The following is a 10,621-nucleotide window of genomic DNA, read 5'->3' on the forward strand; positions in this document are numbered from 1 at the left end:
CAAGGGTTATCCCATCTCTTTCAGCACCACTAGTGGCCCAGTGGCATGCTTTCCTGAAATACCATAGAATCATAGAACAGCCCAGGTTGGAAGGGACATTAGAAAATCATCGGATCCAATCTGTCAATTTGCTAGATGAAATTATCTAGCACCCTGTTCAATTCCATCTTGAAAATCTCCAGTGATGGGGACTCCACTACATCCCTGGGAAGGTTGTTACAGTGAATGATCATTCTCACAGTGAAAGATGTTTTTCTTATATAAAGGTGAACCCTCTCCCAATACAATTTGTTGCCCCTTGTCCTCTCCATGTAGCTCTTTGTGAAGAGAGATCCTCCATCCTCTTTGTAGCTGCCTTTTACTTCATTGAGGTCCCTCCTGCACTTTCTGTTCTCCAGGTGAAAAGACCTAACTCCTTCAGTCTTTCCTCACAGGGCAAGTTCTCCAGCCCTTTGATCATCTCCATGGCCCTCCTTTGAACCCTCTCCAGTCCGTCCACATCTTGAATTCTGGGGACCAGAACTGGGCACAGTACTCCACATGTGGCCTGACAGGCACTGAGTGGGATGATCACTTCTCTATCTCTGCTAGCAATGCCCCTTCAGATGCAGCCCAGGATCTGATTTCCCTTTGCTCCTGCAGTGGTGTGCTGCTTACTTATGTTTAGCTTGTTATCCACCAGGACCCCCAAGTCCCTTTCAGCAAGGCTGCTCACCAGTTACACACATCCTAGCCTGTCCTGGGCTCTTTCATTATGTCTTTGTTGTACATCATACAGTTATTGCTAGCCCACTCTTCCAGCCTGTCCAGGTCTGTCTGTATGATGGCTCTGCCTTCTGACATGTCCACCTCACCACCCAGTTTGGCGTCATCAGCAAAGTTGGTGAGGGTGCTTTCAATGCTATTGTGCCCAGATCATTTATGAAGATTTTGTACAGGGTGGGGCCCAGTATTGATCCCTGGGGGACCCCACTTGTGACAGACTGCCAGCCTGAGTCAAAAAAGCATTTTTCACAACTGTTTGAGTGTGGCCTGTTAGCTAGTTTGCTACCCATCTCGCAACCCTCCTTTCAATCTGTACCTTGCCAGCTTGTCCAGGAGAAGGCTGTGGGAAACAGTGTCAAATGCTTTGCTGAAGTCCAGGTAAAAAACATCTACTGCTCTCCCTGAGTCGACAGCAGATGTTACCTTGTTGTAGAAAGTAATGCTAGGTTAGCCAGGCATGATTCGCTTTTGATAAATCCGTGTGGCTTTTCCCAATCACCTGCTTCATTTGGTTAGTAAAAGTTTCTAGGAGCCTATGTCTTCTCTTTGCATCTACTCATATATGTTATTCTTGACATCTTTGCACAATTTCAGTTCTAGATGAGCCTTAGTTTTTGACTGCATCTCTGCAAGCACTGGAATGGTAGTCCCTGATGGGTATTTGGATGCCTTTGCATAGCTGGCATGGTTTTTTCTTTTTGCTTTTAAGCACACCCAAAAGCTCAGGAAGAATGAGTGGGCATATCCTGCCCCACGTATACTATGAAAGCTGCACTAAGTTCTTGATGGAGATAGGGGTCAGTAATGAGAATGGAGTCTTGCTTTGTTTCCCCAGCTGTTACAGCTTCACAGTGTTATCTAAGTCAATTAGCTCATGCTGTTGCAGCGGCCAGGAGCTGCAGCTGCCTCTGGAGCAGGTCAGTGATGAAGGCTGGAGAGCATGAGGATTCATTCATTTAGCATGCTGCCATACCGAAGTAGAACTGCTCATTTTCAGCAATTCGGAATTCATTTAAAAGGACAGAAAGCCTGTGACTGAATGTGATCACTAAAAATAATTTCCGTGACTCACAGGGTGTATCTTCCCTTTTGCTTTTGAAAGGCCTGCGAATTTTAGAGATTTCAGTATTTTGGGAAAAGTTTAAGGAACTTTAAAACATAAAATATTACTTAATTTAGGCTTGAAAACCTCTCTCTCTCTTTTTTTTTTTTTCCCCTCCTGTTTTAAATTCCCAGGCCAATGCTTTGGATTGATTTCCAACTTCTAAATGATCAAAAATACACACATTGATCTTAATCAGACCATACGTTCTGGCCAACAAAGTTGCACACTATAGTGTCATAAATGCAGCTTTCTGCCACCAGCAAAGTGAGTCAGAGCTCATAATACCATCCTGGAATGTCCCTGTGCAGCTGATGGGGTGAGATAGCCACTAAGCAAGACGATCATGAGTGTTTCTCTTGCACACAAGAGCAAAGATCTGCCAGTGAGTACAAAACATAGAGCACAGTTACAAAGTTCCACTGTGTTTCCTCGGTGACTGCAGTCACCTCTCTGCTTAAACTGCTTAAACTTCTCCAACTGCTCAAACCAAGCCTGTGTCATCCTTTCCTAAAGACAGACATCTAGCTGAGCAGAGTTAATACTTTTAAGAGTGAAATAATCCCAGATTATAAACTCCCCTTTTGCCAAACAACATCAAAATTAAAGCGCTCAGCTGGAGGTAGGAGGTGTGGACTCAGTTCCTCCTCTGCCACTTTTCAGAAGACACTGTCTTCTGAAGCTATGCTGCTCTTCGGGCAAGAATCCAAAAGCCATGGAGGCAGAAGAATAAATAAGGGACTTCAAGCTAATGGTTGTAAGTGCCAGGTGAACATGGGCCAACCTGGTCTCAGTGCCTTAGCTTATTAACCTAATGGCTGTATCACAAGTGCATTGGGCTTTGGCCTGCCATGGCTCAGTTTCTAAAGTACAGAAATGGGAGGCGTCTTTTCCCTGGATAGTCTGTTCTCCTGTGGTTAGCATAATTTGGTTGGACTTGATGATCTTAGTGGTCTTTTCTAACCTTAAAGATTCTATTATATTCTATTCTATTTCCAGGAATACGGGTTTGACTTCCTTCAGGCTGAAAAGGGAAGTGAAAACTGGTCTCCTTCATCCAAATGACATGGTTCTTACCAATGGTGGATAGCAGCTATCTCTTGACCAGGCAATCAGTGCTGCACCATAGTGGTAGCTAAGCATCAGCTGTCCAGTGCTTCATTTTTGTATATGATCTGGTTTTACATATGGGAACCTAATATGTTTCAGGACAAAGAGAGCCATTAACTTTATGATTGCATGTCTGCATGTCTCGTTACAGCTGATTGTTCTACATTTAGAATTTATAAAAACAGAAGCACACTTCTGCAAAGCAAGTAAAAGAATATTTCCATATTCATCAACATAACATAACATGTTGTTTTATTGTGCTGTTTGTTTCCTTACCAGTATCTACAGTTGATTCCTGCAGCATTTTCAAGCATTCTTGTTTATATTTGTTCCATCCAGTAGTGGTTTTTTCCAGCAGAGATCCTTTGGCCTGTGAGTGAAAATACTGAATATGAGGAACATCAGTTAGAACCTTGTGGTCTTTTAGTGGCAAGTTTCTTCCCTTCATAAGAAATTTAAGAGGAGAGGAGAGGAGAGGAGAGAGGAAAGGAGAGATGAATGGAGGAACAGTAGGTAAACAGGGAGATAAAGACAGACCCCTTCCTTCTCCAGGAAACTATTAGTGAAATTTCTTCAGTTGCTGTCTTTGCCTGAGCAAGAAATGTATTGCTGTGGTGCTATATTACCCCAGAAATTTATTCAACTTGTGTCAAATCCCTTTTAAAAAATCCACACACATATTGAGTTGCTAGGAACTGTGAGAGTGCACCAAAAACATTGGCATTTCATTCCTCCACTGTAGAAAATGGGTGATTATCTTCACAAATTTTATAGTCTTTCCAGGCTTTTTATAGTCAATTAATGCCAAGGTCAGTTAATACTTCTTGTGTATTTATGATTCTGCTAGATTAATTTGAGAATCTGATTGATGATAATTTTGAGGGCTGTTTATTTTTAGTGTATTTTGAAAGATAATCAAGCACACTTGGTTGAGTAGTACAGTAAAAAATAGCATAAAAGAGTAATGAATAAGCAATAGAATTTAGCTACTAACACCTTTTCTCCAGTGCATTCTGTACTCCTGTCCAGCACTTCAAAGACCACTTCTAACCTCCAAAAGAGGCTTAGGAGCGCTGCTTGGACATGCTGACCTTGAGTCACTCCCTTGGCACTGGGAAGCAAATAAGCAGAAAGGAAAGAGACCTATATGTTAGCATGAAAGAATGAGATCAGGGATGTAGATCAACAATTGCTAGCACAGAGGAGAGAATTAAATTTGTCTCCACTGATAAAATTACTCCTAATACAAATCTGCTCTGCTATTAAAAAAAAAATTAAAAATTCTCAGCTATAGACAGATTTTGATAATGATTTTATATATAGTGACTGATGTGTTTAGGGTGTGGTAGACATCTGTGGCATACACCCTATCAATGTAAAGGTTGCAATTGTCCTGAGGAGACTGTCATGTTTTATCTTGCTCTCTATAAATATCCATCTTTCTGACACATCTTTATCACACAACACTCTGACTACAGAGGCCTTTAAGAAAGCCAGAGCTAATAATCACTGTTTAGGAAAGAAATGGTTAAAAATAGAAGAGTTAAATGCAAAATTGCTTGGTGCTGTGTTAGATTTGGGCTATTGAAGAAATGCCCAATTAGAAGCAAAGTAGTAGAGAAAGGATAATGCTAGATAGTGCTTACTGATCCGTATCAGCATGGTGACTTGATCATTATTTATCCACAAGAAGAACATCAGCCTAAGCAGTCTCTGTGTATTATGCCAGTTGGTTCCTGAAACCAGGGCTTTGAGAGGCCAGTGGCAGGCAAGTAGTCAGAGAACACTCTCACTAGAAGTCACCAAAAATGAAAAATTGACTACTGGTTGAAAGTATTACCAATTGCAACGACCAAATTTTGGAAAGCAGACTAAATATAAGTTTTCTAAAAAGCAACAATCCTTATACCAAAGGATGTTTTTCAGCTCTCCAGGTAAAATCAATTTCCTTTTGCCTGGGCTAGACCCTCTTTGGAAACTGACTTTCATACATGGGTGGTTGTCCTGAGCTTGTCTGAGCTTTGTGACGTGCCGAGGGCTGAGACAAATAACCAGGACAATGTATGGCTGTGAACTTCACCTGTATCTTTTTCTTTGAACCTATGTTTGTTGGAAAAATAAAGAAAATCTTATTTATTTACTTTTAAAACAAGAACAGTGGGGACTATTAGCTACCTGTTATATGAGACCACTCTTTCATGCATGTTTTTGCTGTGTAAAATGTTGCCTGTTCAATACTGTGCTATTAGTCTCTCAGCTCATTTCCAGACACCCTACTTTAAATTCCAAGGAGTAGAAAGACTATAATTATCCTTCCTCTGATGGGCTTGTAAGATAAGGAGAGAATATTTACAGCAGCCATGAGAAAGGAATGCATGTTTCCAAAATAAAAACCATCTTGACATTTCCCTCATGTAGGCCTCAAAATGCTGGGAGCCAAGGAAGATTCTTCAGACACTCCCTGGTCAGTGAACCTCATTTGAAGAGGCAAAGACGTGGAGATGACGCATTTGTAGAAAAGAGTGCTTGATTTAAGGGATAACACTTCAGTTTCTAATAAACAAATGCATTAAACAGCCAAGAAAATACAAGGAAAGCCTCACAGTGGCTACCTGGCTACTTGTTTGGTTCCATTCCTGGACATACAGTCATGAAGAAGCTCACTCAACAAGAATGAGGAGCAGTTTAGACATAAATGACAGTTTCACATCACTTCCTTACGTAATTGTCAGTTTCTGCAAAGCTGCAAGCAGAATCAGATAGCCAATACCTGGTCACCATTGATATAAATATCTGTGAGATGCTTGGTTTTTTACCATAAGAGTTTCTGATGAAAAAAACAAATCAAGGCTTTATAAAATCAGAGCTACACCTGACAAAAAAAATAAGACCTGTCAGCTGACCTCAAAAGTTAATCTGAAACACAGCTAGAAGAACATATAAAATAATTTAAATTATTAATCAAAAATTGTGCAGATGATTGGAAATTAGCAGGGGATTAAACAATGACCAGTTAATAAGGGCCATTTAGATCACAGAGAAACATGAACCCCTCTGCAGAGCATGCGCTGTCATAGATCTAATGCAACATTTTACTCCTAGAAGCCACAACTGAAGGATGTATGTCAGGATTTTGTAAGAATTTATGTTTACTTGTTGAAGTGAAATGACATGAGCCACCTGTAGACAGTGTTGCAGTACAGGAGACTACTGACATTTCTGGAGTTGTACATATGAGGGAGGATATTGAAAAGGAGTACAAAACAGTATTAATGAGTAGTATTTGTCCCTGCTGCAACTCTGCCTGGGTAATATGACGAACTCTAATGGTCATACATCAAAAGAGATGGTGATAGATTTACAAGTGGTAAGAAAAGTGGTGGCCTTAATCATTAAACTAAAAGACTAAGAAATCCCCATAGATTTATCTTATCAAAGAAATGATACACATATTCAACAGCAAACCATGATGACTTGAATGGCAGCAACTTTTGAACTGATCATCAGCTACTTACACAGGGACTACCAAAAGCAGCTAAAAAAAGCAACTTGCTGTCCATACGTGACTATTCAGTCTGCAGTGGTCTTCACTCTCTCTGGGGAAAATCTGTAAGGACATATGTATAGAGAAAGGCTGAAGAATGCTGGCAGTGCCTTGGAACGAGGAAAATCAGCTTTCTTTCCCTTCTTGGTTTGAAAGGGATCGATGCAGGTGCCCCAGACAGAAGACTTCAGTGTTTTCTGTGGTGGGACATCCTGTTAATGTCCTTCTGCATTAAATGCATTAGAGAGCTATTCATTGCTCAGTGAGAAGGCAAACTGTGTGGGCTGGGAATAAGGCACTAGTGTTAAGAGGGAAGGGGAAATTAAGGAAGTGGGATACCTTGATGATGTATGTCTGTTTAACTAAGTGAAAAAGATTCAACAAAAAAAAAAAAAAAATCAGAGAGACAGGCTTGCCTCTGTATCTTACATCCATGTCACTATTATTCTTCAGAGAGGGGTGCAGGTCTGCAGCCTGTGAACATGAGGAGCACAGCAATCACTGCTGAGATCACGGGGGCTCCCCCTGCTTTTGGCATGTGTGGGAGCAGGCCCAGTCCTGTGGGTATATTCTGAGAAGAACCAACAAATTGCTCTCTGCGTCTGACATGGGTCTGTGATTACAGATCCCAGTGAGGTTTTATTATGACCTAAGTTTTGGGCTACTCAGTGCTATCAAAATTTAGACACAATGCATGCTCTGTGGTAGATATACAAGCTTTCAGGTAAATTTACCATGATCTCAAGCAGTGGCAACATGCAGCTCAGCATGGCTTTTAATCTCAGTTTTATGTTTCAGTTAATTTTCAGCTACTAGCATTTAAACGGGACTTCCAACACAGAGGAAATTAAACTCCAATGTCCAGGACAGAAACTCAGAAAGTCTGTGACCTTTTGCCCTACACTGGACATTTCTTCACTTCAGGCTATCTGAAGTTTTGCTAATAGCAAATGAACCGCCCCATGTCTCCGCTCATATCAAAGTTCAGTCGTACTGAAATTTAATCAAACTTCCCTGGAAGGGTCTTTCATTCCATTTGGTTTGCTCAGAGTCCACAAACAACACCAAGATGACACCATTGTTTAAAAATATGTTGGGTGCAGCAGAAAATACTGCCTGAACCTCTCACTTAGAAAGTGGATTATAATAATAAATCTCCAAGATTGCAAACAGCCTGGTTTCAATTTATTTTTTTCATAACTGACCACAGTATAATCAGGATTTCACCCTTTTAATTTCTTATACTAAGCTAATGGTGAAATGAAAAGTTTCTGTTTATTCAGACTATGCTATTATGGACAGAAAAGTCCCTTCAATTTAGGTATAAACTAGAAATAAGAACTTAAATATTTACTTATTCTTTCAGCCATGATCCTGGTTTATTCTGATTGATATTTTTCATATTTATATAGTTGTTTGCTAGAAAATATGGATATAGTGATTTATGATTGTTATTTCTTTAAATTTTTCTTTCTTATTAAATAAAATATAAATAAATATATCACATATTTCTTTAAATGAGTTACAGCAATCACTGTGAGAAATTAATTCACTGTGACTTATATTCTTGTAAAGTTTTGACCTCTCAGAAGTAATTGGGAGATTTTCTGTTAACTTTGATGGAACTAGTGCTTTGGTCAAGATGTCCTACAGAATTAAGGTGTCTCACAAACCTGAGTGTTGTTTCAGTTCTACATTCATTTATGCCAGAGAAGCTCCTGATTTAAATCATACAAAATCATTAGGCATATTTTCTATTTAAAAAAACAAAACCAGAATATGTGTCTCCCAGTAACATTTTCTTAATAAAAAAGCTAGGAACAGAATTACTATTTCTACAGCATATGCTCATGCAAACTCATGGGTTACTTTATTAGTAACCCAGCTACAGTGAGGACAAGTGGATAGAAATACCTTATTACTTTCAGTTTGAAGTAAGCCTGTAAATTACACTTATTCTCATGTACACTTATTTCATAGAAATGTACCCTAAATGTATGTATGAATTTTATTCAGATTAATTGAAATTTACTACTTCTTAGTATTTCATCTTAGTATTAAAAAAAAAAATCAAAATCAAGACTGATATTAATAAATCATAGAAACATAGAATGGTTTGGGTTGGAAGGGACCTTAAAGCCCACCTAGTTCTACCCCCTGCCATGGGCAGGGACATCCTCCACTAGCCCAGGTTGCCCAAAGCCCCATCCAACCTGGCCTTGAACACTGCCAGGGATACAGGGGCAGCCACAGCTTCTCTGGGCAACCTGAATTTCTTCCTCATATCTAATCTAAATCTCCTCTCCTTCAGCTTAAGGCCATTCCCCTTTTTCCTATCACTACATGATTAGTAGCTTTCTTATAGGCAAATAATAATAATAATTAAACACATACGAGAAAATTTCCTTGAAGTGAATTACACTGAGATATTTTGTCATTAAATACCTAAAGGTTTTCTAAATTGTAACACAACATAGAGAAAGAAGTAAGCTTTCAGATTTTTAAATAGAGTTAGGAAAAAAAAACAAGTGAATAGTTTAGTAGATCTCTACAAGAAATAAAAGTAGAAATTGCATATACATTTACTAGCATCTAGAAGCTGAGGTGCAGAATGAAACCACTAACAGTAGATTTCATAAATGTAAGACTCAATGCTCACCCGTCGTACAACTCAAAGACTAAAAGATAGTGCTAGAAACAAAGCAAATCTGTTTTTAGAACAGGGGACAAACAGTCAGAAAATAAACGTGATTCACAATAGTATTGATATCTGGTAGGAAATGGAAAAATAAATATAATTCAATACTGATCAATATTGGTATAAAAAAAGACTGTATAAATGCATGTAAACACAATTTATTAACTGTATGAACAAGCATTAATAGAATAAATTTGTAATAAATGACCTAGTCAGAGTGAGCTCTAATACAAGACTCCACAGCTTCTCAGTCAGCATTTCTTATAACTAAATTTTAATAAACATGAATTGTTATGTCAGAACTATTTTTGAAACAAACATACTGTTTGTGAAAGTTAAAATGTTATGTGATAGGAATCCACTTTCATACTTCTATTATTAATTATTAAATTAGCTTACCTGTTTCACTAGAAACAATATCATGACAGAGCTGGCAGGTGCAGGAGATATTCTGGACCAGAGTGCCATGCTGGAACAGAGACCAAAAAGTGTCACCATGCCCATTCTAATAAATTTGTCCCCAGTATGATGCTATTTCACTCTACTATAGATCAATTATATCACCCCGTCCTGTGGAAAAGAAAAAAAAAAAGTAAAAATGTCTTCTTTTATGAGTGCAACTACTTCATGAATCTTCTGACAAATAAGTGAGGAAATCTACTAAAGTGTCTAGGCTTGCTAGACTCCAACTATGTTTTACTCTAAACTTCACAGAAAGTCTGCTTACTGTAGCTTGTCCTTTAGCCAATAAGAAGTCAGAAAACTATTAAAACACTGAAGGGCTGATCCTGTTCCCTTGAAACTCCATGGGAATTTTGCCAGTGCTTTTGCAAGAATGTAATCCAGCTCCATAAATGCCTATATATTTATACACACCTCATGAAACCATTACAAGATGCCCTAGAACACAGAAAAGCTTTGTGTAGGAAGCTTACTGAATCTAGTAATCTAGTTGACTGTTAGGAAGCAGCTCAGTAATAGCTGGTTTTATCCTTTCTGATCGTATTTTGTCAAAGATGCACACTCAGTGCAGGGAGAAGCTAAATGTACAAAAAATGCTGTTACCAGCAATTAAAGTTTTACTACAATTCTTGTGACTTTCAGTGTTTTTTTCACAGCTTCAACTGCCAAATTTGAAAACTGCCAATGAATTTCAGTTTAATTTTCAAAAAAATGTTTACAGCTTTTCTAGTTGCAGAGAAAAGCTTGAAAACATGAATAAATATATGTGTTATAGAGACTCATGGAATAAAACCACCTATAATAATTTTAGGGTCTAGCTTATGATTGTCATGTTTTGAGTTGGCAATATGGAGAGTCAAGCATATGTTGACTCCTCCATTTCCAAGAGAAATGAAACAGCTATTCATACCAGAGAATGGCTCGTGCCCTTCCCAGAAAT

At 38.7% G+C, this 10,621-nt stretch overlaps 1 protein-coding gene across 1 annotated transcript in view; it reads right to left on the minus strand.

Annotated features, from left to right (window-relative positions):
- The window catches only part of GLP2R (glucagon like peptide 2 receptor), a 44,990-nt gene extending 35,267 nt beyond the window's left edge, over nucleotides 1-9,723 (minus strand). The window contains exons 1-2 of the mRNA XM_075770512.1: nucleotides 9,619-9,723; nucleotides 3,254-3,347 (exon numbers count right to left, since the gene is read on the minus strand). Of these exons, the coding sequence (XP_075626627.1) occupies nucleotides 3,254-3,347; nucleotides 9,619-9,723 (199 nt within the window). The remainder of the gene's footprint in view (nucleotides 1-3,253; nucleotides 3,348-9,618) is intronic.
- Nucleotides 9,724-10,621: the final 898 nt, after the last annotated feature.

This window comes from Balearica regulorum, chromosome 18 (genome assembly GCF_011004875.1).
Source record: "Balearica regulorum gibbericeps isolate bBalReg1 chromosome 18, bBalReg1.pri, whole genome shotgun sequence".
NCBI classification, from domain to species: domain Eukaryota; kingdom Metazoa; phylum Chordata; class Aves; order Gruiformes; family Gruidae; genus Balearica; species Balearica regulorum.